Source organism: Medicago truncatula, chromosome 2, assembly GCF_003473485.1.
Source record: "Medicago truncatula cultivar Jemalong A17 chromosome 2, MtrunA17r5.0-ANR, whole genome shotgun sequence".
NCBI classification, from domain to species: domain Eukaryota; kingdom Viridiplantae; phylum Streptophyta; class Magnoliopsida; order Fabales; family Fabaceae; genus Medicago; species Medicago truncatula.
The window spans coordinates 23,936,258-23,950,717 of NC_053043.1; the positions used below are offsets into that span (position 1 = coordinate 23,936,258).

At 33.9% G+C, this 14,460-nt stretch overlaps 1 protein-coding gene across 2 annotated transcripts; it reads right to left on the bottom strand.

The window, feature by feature from the left end:
- Positions 1–5,299: 5,299 nt before the first annotated feature.
- On the bottom strand, positions 5,300–11,258 carry LOC25481672 (probable flavin-containing monooxygenase 1). 2 transcript variants are annotated; one of them, XM_039830132.1, is made up of 5 exons: positions 10,709–11,257; positions 9,525–9,762; positions 8,976–9,151; positions 7,606–7,964; positions 5,300–5,900 (listed from the first exon to the last, which is right to left on the bottom strand). In XM_039830132.1, exons 1-5 carry the CDS (start codon positions 11,144–11,146, stop codon positions 5,549–5,551), a joined length of 1,563 nt encoding a protein of 520 aa, XP_039686066.1. In that variant the 5' UTR covers positions 11,147–11,257; the 3' UTR covers positions 5,300–5,548. The 2 variants fall into 2 exon arrangements, with proteins under 2 accessions (XP_039686066.1, XP_039686067.1); XM_039830133.1 differs by having other exon boundaries at positions 5,731–5,923; positions 10,709–11,258.
- Positions 11,259–14,460: the final 3,202 nt, after the last annotated feature.

Here is a 14,460-nt window from a genome sequence, read left to right on the forward strand (position 1 = left end):
ATACATATTCATACATTTACTCAAGGGAAGCAACTTTGTGTTTTTCTCATTGGAGAATTTTATTCACTTTAAAACAAGATGTGGGTATATCAAGAAGACTTAAAACACAAGAGTTTGCTTTTATGTACAAGAATCAATCAAATAAGAGGAGACAATGAAAATTTTTGTGTCATGATATTTTTCAATAAAAACAAGCTACTTAACCATGCCTTTCACAATAAAACAGAACAAAAGAATAAAGTTCAAGGGAGTTTGGAAACACTACGACTAAAGACACTTTATTAGGCTCCCCCCACACTTAGGAGAAGCATTGTCCTCAATGATTCAAAATAAGAGAAATAAAGAAGAAGAAGAAGAAGAAGAAGAAGAGGAGGAGGAAGAAGAAGAAGAAGAAGAAGAAGAAGAAGAAGAAGAAGAAGAAGAAGAAGAAGAAGGAGGAGGAGGAGGAGAAGGAGTAGTGAGAGAAGAGAGGAAGAGGAAAGCTCACATTTTTCATTGAGTTCTATAGGGAGGACCTTAGAGGTGAAAATGGTGCATCATGTTCCGAAGCATTTGGTTATTTTCTTCGGATATGCGGTTGCCCCTTAGGACATAATTCCTTAGTCCCGACAATTCAACACCTTGCCTTAGTTGCTTGGTGCTTATCCTCTCGGCCTCGGTATGCATCCATGCCCATCTTGCATTTTCATTTGTTTATCCGGCATCATGGTCATGGTGCTCATCGTCATGGTACAATTGTGCACCTTCCTCTTCTTGGTGCAAATGTGCATCTTCCTCGCCTTCATTATCGTGTTCTTCATGTACCTAGGGATTATCAACAACATACAACAAATTTTCTTCCACCTCGGTGTTAGTCCGAGATGGGTTAGAAAGTATAATCAAAATAGGCACATTGAGTTTGAGTGCGTAGGACATGGGTGGATGGGGCTTAATGAAGTTCATAAAGATAAGGGTCTCTATGTTAAGCCTATTGTTTCCCTCAATTTTGGTAATCCCTTGGTCCTCACCCACTCCCAATTGCCTAGCTCTGTATGTGATGATACCACCCACAACTATCTCTCCCCTACTATCATACCTATTACCGTCATGGGAAAGGTAATCAAGCAAGTAAAAGCATGTGTTAACGAGGTGGTTGTTAAGCATGGCCCACGACATGAAGAGTTCATCCGTCCTAGTGTTCCCCAATTCGGTCCTACCCCAAATAGTGCAAGTCATTACCCTTTGAAGGTACCTAAGCACCGGGTTGTGAATATGGCTAGCTTTGTTTGAACGTGTGTTAAATTGCCTAAGGTCGGTGATATGTTCCCAAAAGGTGGCGGGTTGATAGTCAACCGGCTTAAGACTTTGATCCCAAGAGTCGTGGATGAACCCCGCGTTAGCGAAGCAACCCATAGGTGAAATTTTCATAACCCCGCATAGGTCTTAACATAGCAACCCACCCTAATCGTCTTAGAAATTTAAACACATTGTCACTAAGGCCTAATGTAACCAAGTCATAATTATCAGGGTACCTGCAAGGATGTAAAGGTTTAGAGATGAGATTTTTATACCTATCCTTTTGCTTGTTATCCTTGGGTATAGGGTAGAGAAACCTCTTGATTGTCAAGCTAATGACTTTAAACGAGCGCTTCGTGGGAGGCAACCCACGGGTTTAATTGCTTTTATTTTGTTTTTGGCTTAAATATGTAAAAGGTCCCTGTAAGTTCGCACATTTTTGGTTTTCGTCCCTGTAAGATTTTTTTTTCTAAAACAAACCTTGTATCTTCATAACATTTTGAAAAAGGTCCTTGCCGTCAGCTTCTGTTAACAAAAACGCCATTGTGGCTAACGGAGGACAGGTGGCAGGCAATGAATTGGCATATTTTGATGATCTGGCATGCGAGATGATTAGTTTGGTAAATACAGGGACTAAAATCAAAAACGAAAATTACCACAGGGATGAAATTAAAAAACGAAAAATCAAAATTTGAAATTAAAACCTAACTTTCATTCTTCTTCTTCCTCTCAAATACCAATCTTCTTCTTCCTCTCTATCACTCTCATACCTTGTGCCCTAGAACCAAAAACTTTCTCTTTCAACAATGTCTTCTAATTCCATAACTCAACCATCAAGACAATGTTGACAAGTTCAAGAAGGGAGATGAAGCAAGACCTGCACATTAGATGGCTGCTATGTTCTACTTATTTTGCAACCACATATAGGTAACCCATTTGATGATGGTTGAGTTATGGAATTAGAAGACATTGTTGAAAGAGAAAGTTTTTGGTTCTAGGGCGCAAGGTATGAGAGTGGTAGATAGGAAGAAGAAGATTGGTACTTGAGAGGAAGAAGAAGAATGAAAGTTAGGTTTTAATTTCAAATTTTGATGTTTTCGTTTTTTAATTTCATCCCTGTGGTAATTTTCGTTTTTGATTTTAGTCCCTGTATTTACCAAACTAATCATCTCGAATGCCAGATCATCAAAATATGCCAACTCATTGCCTGCCACCTGTCCTCCGTTAGCCACAATGGCGTTTTTGTTAACAGAAGCTGACGGTAAGGACCTTTTTCAAAATGTTATGAAGATACAAGGTCTGTTTTAGAAAAAAAAAATCTTACAGAGACGAAAACCAAAAATGCGTGAAAACCAAAAGTGCATTTGCTCGCTAGGCGAACTCAAGAAAATAGGCTACTCGCTATGGCGAGTAAGTTGTTCACCGTGGCGAGCAGGAAAATGGTGCTCTCGGGAGTTTTGACATTTTTCTCACTAAATCTTCATTTTTAAGCTCCCTAATCCTCTTTTTGATCTAAAAACTTGATCAGTCCTCTCCATAAACATCCAGGCACTCAAAACTATCCACCATACTACCTAAAACAACATTTTAAAAATCAAAGTTTCTTTCTCTGGTACTCGTCATGGCGAGCGATCTTGCTCGCGAGGCGAGCGATGAATATGGCTCCCTCGCGAGGTGAGACAAGCTACTCGCGGAGGCGAGCGATGAATGTATGTACGGGCAGATTGCAGTTTTTCTCAAAAATTCACCCAATCCCATTGTTCTAACCTTAAAACTGATTCTAAACATCAACCTATGAATCTTCGAAGGTCTGTACACAGTTTTTGCACCAATTCCACATGTTTTCGTTAATTAATCATCAATCTACAACTTTTAACCCTAATCCCAAATTCTAAAATTAATCAGAACCTTTGCTAAAACAGAATCAGAATTATATAGACTATAACTATTGAGAGTTAGCCTCACCCTTACCTTGAATTGATGAACAAGCTCTACGAAAATCAGATTCTCCCCTCTTGGCTCTCCTCTTGGTTTTTCTCCCAAAACTCTGTTGTACGTGAAAACTGCTTCTGACTTCTATTTTCTAATTTTCTCAATAAATATAACTTCCCAATATTTAATTAACTCCCACCTAATTCACTTAATTCTCATTTAACCCCAAAACTCCAATTAAATCCTAATTCTCACTTATTCTATTAAATAATAAAAATAGTCGTTTAATAAAATACACCACACCACAAAATCAACATAAGTTATTTAAAATCATATAAAAGACTAAAAATAATAAAATAACAATTAGGGCGTTACACTGGCACCTAAAAATTAAGCAATCCTCGTTTTGACGTTGCTCGAGGCGACGAATCTTTAGTGTCGTTCATCATGATGAGGTTTGATAAGAGGTTTTGGTAAGTAATTTGGGTTTGAGATGCAAAGTTCTTTTTCACGATAAAGGAGAAAAAGCCCAAATTGCGAATAAAAGTGGAATAATAAAGAACAGTTATTAAAATGAAGGGAGATTGCAGTTCCAAAATATGGGATGTGGTCCACTAAGTGGGGAGTGATGACGTCATTAAAAGGTCGGTTTCAACCACCTTTAAAATTCTTATTGATAGTTTGGTCAGTTTTGACCAGAGAAATATGCTCAATGAAGTTCAAAAAATGTACTCTTTCTTTTTCTATCTGAAGACGTCAACGAAAAAGACATTTTTTAGGGGGCAATTTGTTAGCCTATATTTTCAACAAGCTATAATAAATGCGGTCAATAAAGTTTGACCCATATTTCGAAGAGGACGAAGCAAGCTCAAGTCTCAAGTTCGACAATCGAAGTGAAGACCAGAAGATTTGCTGATCGAAAGGATGGTTGGACGAAGCGAAGAGGACGTCGAAGAACGGTTGGCATTGAAGAGAGGAGCTAAATGGCGGTTTCTCGTCGAAGAGGCGTTATTTGGAATTCAAATACGCCCGTAGCAGTTATTAGCGGTTACATCCTAAACGTGTCCGTAGGCAGTTACTTAGTATAAGTAGCATTTTCCTCTATGGAAAACGGGTCACAATTCAAACATACCGAAAGCTTACATGCTTAAACTATCCGCACACACACAAAGAAGAAATGAGTAAACAAGCCATAGCGTATGAATCTGTGTACCAACTCTTTTTTTACATTCATTTACTCTAATGCAATTTCTAGTTTAAATCTTTAGTCTAGACTCTTTTTTCTTTTTCCTTTATCCTTTAAATCCTTTAAATCCTTTGCATTGATCCATTGAAGATAATCTCGACGGGTCTCACCCTGTTTCTGGATTTCGACGGTTATATTCATAGTTCGCTAGAATAGTCACCAAACGAAGTTGAACAATCAAACACAAATGGTCTTGAGATTTGTTGGCTGATCTCGCTCGCCCTCGTCTTGAAACCAGGGCTCCTGATACCAACTAAAGGTGAGAAAAACACAAGAAGGGGGTTGAATTGTGTTTGCTTTTTCTTTTTTTTAAAACTAAGTTCAGTGTTCAGAGCTTGATAGAGTTCAGAGTCTTATGCAGCGGATAAAGTAAAGAGATAGAGAGAAGAGAAAGACAACATGCGTTAGTTAACTAACGCAAGGGTATTTTGGTCAGTTTGATTTGGTGAGAGTGAAACTTGCTGGGAGAAAAGCAGAAATCGAGCTTTTAACCCTAATTTTTTGACAAAGATTATTCTCTTATATACTCTTGGGCTTAGTCACACTCACTAATGAACTTAGTAACTTTCTACCATTCATAAAATATTACTACACAATTACTTTATTAAAACCCTCAATATCACTCATATACGACTATTCTACAGAAAACTGCAATTGTCAAATATTCTCAATAATTTGCAAAATTCGTGAGTGACACAAAGTATCGCGTACGTGAGATTAGGTAATTAATGAAACAAAGTGATCTCGTAAAATAGAAAATCTTCTGAAAGAGGAGAGAAAAAGAGTTAAACTCCATATTTCATATAGAATATATTTTATAATAACATATAATATAACATAGTCTCTTTTTCGGTGGTGGTTGCATATATTATGTATTGTCCCTATCAACTGAGCTAAGCTCACGAGGACATAATATAACATATTCTATTACAGTTTTGGATTATATATATTGTTACAAATTATGAATGTTATTGCAGTAATATTGATGGATAATTCCCCACCCCACTTATTTTGTACATTACAATCACAGAAGATGTAACTTATAAGCATGAGCCCATCTAACCAACATATACATCATTTTACATTAGTATTCATTCACTTACGGACAAGACCATTGTAATCAATGGGGCCATATGGTTCAAATAGTTCAGCAAAAAAACTCTTCTTTCTTCTCGGGTTACATTTCATGTCTTTGCACAACTGATCGTTATACCATATCCCACACGTAACAATGCATGATCTTGAATTCAAATTATTTGTATGTTGCTTTCTGTTCTCTTCCCACATTTTCACATCATTTTCCATCTCTGTTATGCTAGGAAGTTCAATGTTTTCATCCAAAAGATGTGCTAGCCATTGACATCTCATTTCATTAGAAAAAATATTTGATAAGCTCTCATCGTATCCTATTATTGCCAATTGTGGAATTCGAGGGTGAATTGTTTGCCTGGATACAGTACAATTGATTTTCTTTTAAGAGAATAGATATTAATTTTTGTAATATTTATAAGGGTTAATGGTGCTTTACCCCTGTGTAATATAGGTCATCTTTTGTTTTCCCCCTATAAAATATTTTTTTTGATTTACCCCTCTGTAAAAAAAAAAATTCGTTTTTTTATGACCTATTAGGGGGTATTCCAAAAAAAATATTTTACAGGGGGAAAACCAAAAATGACATATATTACAGGGGGTAAAGCACCATTAACCCTATTTATAATTGACATGAAATATTGACCAAGAACTTTTTTTTTTTGAAGAGATATTGACCAAGAACTTAACACATCATAAAATACAATGTGGTATAAATATGATATAAATAGTGGGTGCATCTAATAATGAGTTTCAATTTTATTTAAATTTTTATAAATAATTAGTTTGCTTGTTGATGCCTAACATTTTCAAAATTATCTTTTTTAATCATTGTCGATAGCTTTTGTGTAATGAACTCCTTGTCCTTTTATTTTTTTAATGGCAGAGAGAGATGATACAAGAGTACAAGGAGTATTTTTTTTTTCTTCTAGCAGTCTAGTGGTTGGAGCTCACACAATTAATTGTGGAGAAGTGGGGTGTCCAGGGTTCGAACCTCGGTCCCTGCATAAATTATATATGCAATATCACTACCAACCGAGCTAAGCTCACGGGGACAAGTACAAGGAGTATTACCATCTGAAAATAGGACAAGAAAAACGATATTCTCTCGTTTCAAAATGCAATGATTGGAAAAAATAAAATAACTATTTTTCTAAATTATTTTTATTAGTTATTGATATCTTTTATATTAGGGTTAATAGTGTTTTATCCCCCTGTAATACAGATTATTTTCGGTTTTATCCCCTGTAAAATATTTTTTTTGGATTTCATCCTTGTAATTTGAAGATTTTTGGTTTTGGACCTTCATGAATTTTGACAGTACATAATCGAAGATATGGCAGGGGGTAAACCGAAATTTGCTCAAATTAACAGGAGGGTAAACCGAACTTTTCCCAAATTATAAGGGGGGTAAACCTATATTTGCTCAAATTACAGGGGGTGCAATTTTCCATAAAGGTCCAAAACCAAAAAATGTTCAAATTTCAAGGATGAAATTCAAAAAAAATATATTTTACAGGGACGAAAACCGGAAATGACCTATATTACAGGGGGATAAAGCACTATTAACCCTTTATATTATTATAAATGTCAAGTAGATATAACGGTTTGGATTTTTATTTTAATGGGACATTCATTTTGAATCAAATGGAGTACAAAACATAAAAAATCATTTTTGTGTAAGGGGAGGTCTTGCTTATTAGCAAAACAATTTTCTTGCAAGATCCACCTTATAGACTCAAACTCTTCCTATACCTGAATGAATTCTCTCAATAAATAAAAAATGAGTCATTTTAAAACCATTTCGGATCCCAAACAAAAAATGCGGGATTAAAATCGAAAAATGTTATATTTATATGACTAAACCCATATTTAATTAATCAAATGATTGAACTCAAGTAGTTAATGAGTTTCACCAACAGACGAATCGTTCAAAAAAACCATAGTTTGACTAATAATTCTTGATCAAACTTTACTTATCTTTCAGCTGAACATCAAATTATAAAGAGTACATTTCCTATAAGAAAGTCAAATAATAAGAGTAATGGACCATATATACAAACCTGTAGATGGGAACCATTGAGTCTGCTGACTCGTTGATATAATTTTGAAATATAGTAGATCTGAATATGCTCCTAAGTTTTTGGTCACCTTTATATCCCGTGGCAAGAATAACTAGGTCTGCTTCTTGGGGCTTATCTTCTCCATTAATTGTTAAACCTTCTTTGCAGAAGCTAAAGCTTTGTGATTTCTTTATATTAATGGATCCTTTTATTATTTTGTCAAAAAAATGATCAGGAAGCACCCCTGCTCGACATGTAGAGGTATCTTGAAGAAAACTGTAATCGGGTACCAGCCCATACTTCTTCAGTGGCAGCTTCCATTTTAAATATGTTTCAACAAGTTTTGAAATTCCCGTTCTCTAAAGAATTAATGGTGAAATTATGAGCACATTTAAAATTAAATTTTAAGTTTTTATAGATAAGCTATAAAGACATGCATGCTGAAGCAATAGAATAGAGGAAGGAGCAACCAACTAGGTTGAGATCCCATATAACAACCACAGTGGGTAAACGTAAAATATATATTAATAAAATGAAAAGGTTATGCACTCTAATTGTAATAATAATAGATATGTAATCGAATAATCATAATCTAATCATTCAAATGACATGTCACATTTTTATATTATTTGATTTCAAAATAAATTAAAATTTTAATTAATTTTGTCTAAAAGTATTTTAATCAATCCAACTCCAAGATACATAAAAATTTACTAAAAGATAAAAATAAAACAAGATTGAGTGACTAGGCAAATATCCAATAAACCAACAAAGCGATGTAATGTTACATCACTCAATATTGTTTTACTCGATACATATTTTTTAAATTTGATTATTAGATTATATATATTTATATCATGTAAACTTTAACGTATATTGAAAAGGAATATGATATATTTTTTTTTTTAGGGAATATGATATATTTTTGAGATCCACCAAGATTAACGATATTAAAAAAATGAAAAAGCTAACTTGTGTCCTTAAGACACAAATTAAAGAATCAAATATAATAAGACCAAAAAAAAAAAAGAATCAAATATAATAATTTTTTGTTGAAATGTGTGCATTGAATTTAATTTTTGAATTTGTATTAAATAGAAAGCACAAAATTTGATGAAATATTTCTATTTTTGGATTCCTTAACATGTACCCTAAGGGCATAAGTTAGCACGACCCTTAAAAAAAACGCATAAACCCTTGATTGGTGAGTCTCACAAACATATTAATGATTATAGATTTACATAAAAATTTATATATAACATCTATAAGATCTAAGTTTGCTATCCAACGATCAAATTTCAAAAATATGTATGAGTAAATTGATATTGAGCATTGTAGCAATATTGTAAGAATGTAGGAATAGATCTTACCAATGGTGAAAGTAAAGTGGCCACAAGGCTAAGTAAGAATGATTCTCCAGGCTTGTGAACTAAAAGCTCCGCAAAACGGTTGAAATATAAGTATCCAAGATTAATGCCCGCAACGTTAAAATCTGGAAGATACCAGTGTGTAGTTCTTTGGATAATTGTGCAAGGATAAGTGACTCCTATAGAGGTGATAAATTGAATAAAAAAAAAAAAAGTAAATTGAAGTAGTTATTTAAAATTGAAAACTATAAATAACGAAGTCTCTGGACCGTGATTCACTGCAGTTGGAGGAATCACGGAGTCACGCATTCAACTCACTCTCAACCACTTGATGCATCCAATGGTTCAAGTTCCGTTTTTCTTTGTTTTATTAGTAGTGAATGGGAGAAGATTGTGTGAAATTAGGAAAAAAAAGAAAAGAGTAATTTGGACCAATGAATGCATCAAGTGGTTGAGAGTGAGTTGAATGCGTGACTGTGTGATTCCTCCAATTGCAGTGAATCAGGATCCGAATTCTCTGTACACAATAATTATGGACAAATATATTCTTACCATTTGCATTTGCACATTCAGCAGCAATATCAAGAGCAGATTTCCCTGAGCCTATTATTGTAACTCTCTTGTTTTTTATCATTTCAGCCGCAGCCTTGTTGTCTAAGGCAGAGTAATCCAAAGAATGCATAACTTTACCTTTAAACACTTCTGGGCCTTTTCCAAGGGGGAACTTAGGAATATTTGGAAAGCCGCTATACTTTCCAATGCAAAGAATGATAAACTCAGCCTTGTGAACCTGAATTTACAAATATTCAAACTAGTTTAATGTATTGTTGCTTTTCATTTTTATTTTTTTTTATGAGAACTTTTTCCTTATGCTAATTAATTTTTCAAAGGGTCTTGTTAACCGGTGCCCCGGGGCACGGGTTAAGGAATCTATAAATAGAATTTCTGTCTTGGAAATATAAACTGTCACTTTTTATCAACTTTTTATCAAGTAATAATTACATTTCTTTTTAATAAAAACTTACTTCTGTCTTGGAAATATAAACTGTCACTTTATATTTCCAAAAGTAAGGGGGCACCGGTTAACATTCTCCTTTTTCAAATCATTTTCAAACTTCAAAATTTATTCGCGTGTATAGTATGGTGTTTGATAAGGTAGCATGGTGTAAAATAAATACACAAATAAACATCAAAGGGATGCCGTGTTGACGTGTTGTGGGTCGTTGGGGCCAAGCAACCCAAGCTAGGGTTTTAGACCTTCAAATTTTGAATAAATGAAAGTTGCAAAACATATTGGTTTCAATAACTTAGTTGGTTAGAAAGAAGGCTTCATATACATTGATTTTTTTAATTTACTTTAAACGGCTTTATTATAAAATTTGTCTTAGACCTCAAAACATATTGGACCGACACTCTGGGTTTGAATAGTTGTAACCGCCATTACAATATGATAGACTTTTCTTTTTTATTGAAACAGTGAAAATAGAACCAAATGTGCTACAAATACACAATTGACGGACGCTTAGCTCAGTTGGTAGGGATATTGCATATTATATGCAGGGGCCGAGGTTCGAACCCCGGACACTCCACTTTTCAACAATTAAATTGTGTGAGCTCTAGCCACTAGGCTACTTGACAAAAAAAAAATGTTAGCTTAAAGATGTTGCCCAAGCATAAGAAAATATGAAATAAGAAAGAAAAACAGTTGCACAAAATTACAATTCATATATACATACCTCGGTGGTGAAATTCTTAGTATCTTCTACGGTTAGATGCCAAGTTCCCTTAGAACCAAATGGACTTCCATTACCACTCCACAATTCCCATGTCTTCATTTCTTCATGAGACTCCCCAACATAATCAATATCAATGACTTTTGAATTGAATCTGATGTATGGAATGATGGAAAAATGTTGAGCATAGGAGTTAAGATAATCTTGCACTTGTTGATTACTTGGAAAATCTTCTTTTACAGAAGAATCCCATGGAAAATCTGTAAACTGGAAATCTTGTTTTTTGGTTTGGAGTTTGGTAGACTGAATAGTATGTCTCCATATTCCACCAATGTCATCATCAGCTTCGTAGACAATTGGATGAAAACCAATCTGTAGAACATATTTGCAGGCAAGTAGGCCACTTATTCCTGCCCCAACAATTGCAACATTTTTTTCCATTTCTTACATATGAAACTAATTATTGGTAACGCTTAATTTCCTCTTATGGTTTAAATATTTTGCAATTTATTGTCTCGGATGTACTTATGGTCTCTTGGAGTGTTGAGATGAGAAATATATAGATTGTTGGCAAAAGAATTTAAGTTTGGTTGATGAACTCCAACAAAAAAGAAATTGTTTAAAAGAATGTTTAATAGCAGTTTTGTCCTCTAAGCATTAGAAAGTTGCGATTTTGGCCCCCTAACAAAATAAAATACAATTCAGCCCCTTAAGTACTGTCCTTTTGTAGTTTTGTTAGAGGGCTAAAATTGCAACTTCTTGATAGTTAGGGGGTCAAAACTGCTATTAAACCTTAAAAGAATCCAAGTTCTATTTAGGATGGAATAATTTATGGCCATGTTAGTTATCCTTACCTCACGGCCGAATTTCATGTGTCTCTTTCTACAAATTCTAATTTTTTTTTGGATACAAAGAGGGTATAAGCCGGAAAAGAAAACTACACCAAACTTTTTTTTTGAAGAAGGTATATTAGTTTACCTAAATTGACATTCGACCGATTAAAATCATCCAAATTAATCTCATTATTTCTCTACTTCCACAACCAATGGCAAGTTGTTGTCCAAAGAACATTCCGAGGAATATCAAAGTTATTGTCTGATTTAAGAACCAAATTTGTGTAAATCCATTTATGAAAATTTTCAACAAAGAAAGAGCTTCTCAATTGAGAATGAACAATGTTAAGCCATTTTTAAAATTAAAAATATATTAATTACAAAAATCAATTTATCATTCTCTAAAAAATTATGAAAGATTTTAAAAAAAATTCCTATATATTTTACCCTCAAAACTTCTCTTCGCCTCTCTAAACTCCTAAACAAAACCTTGGTATAAAGATCTTTTATTTGATTTGATGGCCTGTTTGGATTGAGCTTATTTTGAGTTTAAGAAAAAGAACTTATACAAAAAATTAAGATGATCTTACTAACGAAAATTGTATATTTATAACTTGTTTTTTCATAAACTACCTTAACAAACTTATAAATAATATATTAATCCTTATTCATTTGCATAAGTTGTTTTGCATAAGCTCTAAAATAAGTCAATTTAAACGGACTATTAGATAAATTCAATTTTTAGTGAAAAGATCAGAACAAAATCTTTCTTAGTATGCTAAGTGGTATGTAAGTCGTGTAAAATTTGGCTTTGCATATTTGGATTAAAATTGACTTTTGAAATTAATAATCGTTTTAAATTAAATGACAATTACCTTACGTATCAATTGATAATGATCCGTATTTTTATTTTAAAGAGTTCATATTTTTAAATTATTTAATAATAATAGTAATAGTTTATTTTGTAATAAATAATTATTTTATTTCAATAATTTTGAGATGTATGATTAAAGTCTAAGAATTTTGTTCTCTCAGTTGGTATGGATAATATATAAAATATGGAAGGTCCGGGTTTCGAACATCGGCCACCAAAAAAAAAAGTTTTAGAATTTTGTGTTTATTTTATTTTATTTTTTGACAAATGTGTTTATTTTATGTATTTATTTTATTTTTTTAAATTGATTTAGTTTTTTTTGTTTGAAAGAGTTTTAGATTTAGCCTTTTGATTGCCAGCTTTGAAATTCAAAAACCTAGATCATTTAAAATTGGTATTTCATATTTTGGATTAACATTGACTTTTGAATTTAATGATCATTTTGATTTAAATGTCAATTACATCACGTATTTTGATTTAAATGCTCTTTATGTTTTTGGATTTGGAGTGGCACGACTTTCCTCCTTCGTTGTAGTTGCTCGTTATTTGGAGAGCATGAAGTTCGTTGTATAATGTATTGAACTAAGTATATACACTAGAGTTTTTTGGTTGTGTTTTGTCATCTAAGTGTAATACCTTTTGACTTTTTCGGCATTCCAAGTTCTTGGAATTGTGCCTTTGTTGAGGTCTTCGAGTCTGTAGGCTCCTGTCCCGGTTTTCATTCGAACTTTGTAGGGTCCCTCCCAGTTCGCGGCGAGCTTTAATTCTTCAAAGTCCTTCTGATTCCGTCGGAGGACGAGGTCGCCAACTTCGAATTCTCGTTTTATGACCTTTTTGCTAAGGCGAGCGGCTATTTTTTGTTTTAGTGTTATTTCTCGCAAAGCAGCTTCGTTCCTGACTTTGTCAACGAATTCGAGCTCTTCACGTAAGTTAGCCGCGTTGCGTGGGAAGTCAGTGTCGGCGTTAGTTCGCCAAGTGAGTTCAGTTAACTCAATGGGAATGACCACTTTTGTCCAATACGTGAGTCGAAAAGGTGATTCGCCAGTGGTAGAGTGGGGAGTAGTTCTATATGTTGGAACAAAATGTGTTTAGCAATAATAACCCTTAAGAGTTTTGATGATAACAAAGTATTAAAAATTGTCAATTGGATATGCTAATATTTGTTCAAGTGTACAGGACTATAGACAAAAATTTGACATCTTAAAAAGATCTTGGAAGAACAAATAAAGAGCAAATACATCAACAAAAAGGGAAGCTTAAAAGCGTCTGAAGAAAACTGCTCCTGAAGTTAAAAGTGCTCCTGAAGACAAAGTGCTCCTGAAGTGATGACGTCATCAGAAGCAAGGTCATCAAACTCGTCTGAAGATTGCAGAAGACTGGAAAAGTATAGCAACGACTATTTTGGAAGGATTGGAAAGCATTGGATGCTTATTCTTCAAAGAGCGTTGACATAGTACGTCTGTACGAAGTGTACAACCACTATCTCCACTACTTTGTTTTTTGTCTCTGCTACAAGACAAGAAAAACAGCTCTGCCTGCAACATTGTTTCTTCTCAATGGGTATACATTTGAAATTGATCCTTCGTAGGACAATAACCATATCAGGCAAAGAATCATTCGTGATTGATCAAAAGCTTCAAACGACTCTATTTTGAATGTGTTGGCAATTCAACATTTTTTTTCACACCTCTATATAAAGGAGTCAAGACTCAGAGTTTCACAAGAACAATACCAAAAATTAACTAAGCCAAAACTCTGTTGAAATTGTTCTGCACTCAAAGTTCACTTAGAATTTCTTATCAAAGCTCATATCTTAGGAATTCTAGAGTCTTTAGAGTCTGTATCTTATTTGTATTGTGAACACCACTGATTGTATATCAAGTGTTCAACCTCAAACATTTTTCTTGTGATTCTGTTTGAATTAAGAAGTCTCTTGCAGTTGTGCTTGAGCAATAGAAGTCTCTTGCAGTTGTGCTTGAGCAATAGAAGTCTCTTGATTGTGTTCAGGAGCATAGGAAGTCTCTTGCAGTTGTGCTTGAGCATTTGAA

Excerpts from the sequence above, each read along its gene's own strand:
- LOC25481672 (XM_039830132.1), bottom strand. The coding sequence starts at position 11,146 with ATGGAAAAAAATGTTGCAATTGTTGGGGCAGGAATAAGTGGCCTACTT. Across the intron at positions 7,965-8,975 it reads CCACTTTACTTTCACCATTG|AGAACGGGAATTTCAAAACT; the intron begins GTAAGATCTATT and ends TTAATTCTTTAG. Across the intron at positions 5,901-7,605 it reads TCAATGGTTCCCATCTACAG|GCAAACAATTCACCCTCGAA; the intron begins GTTTGTATATAT and ends TACTGTATCCAG.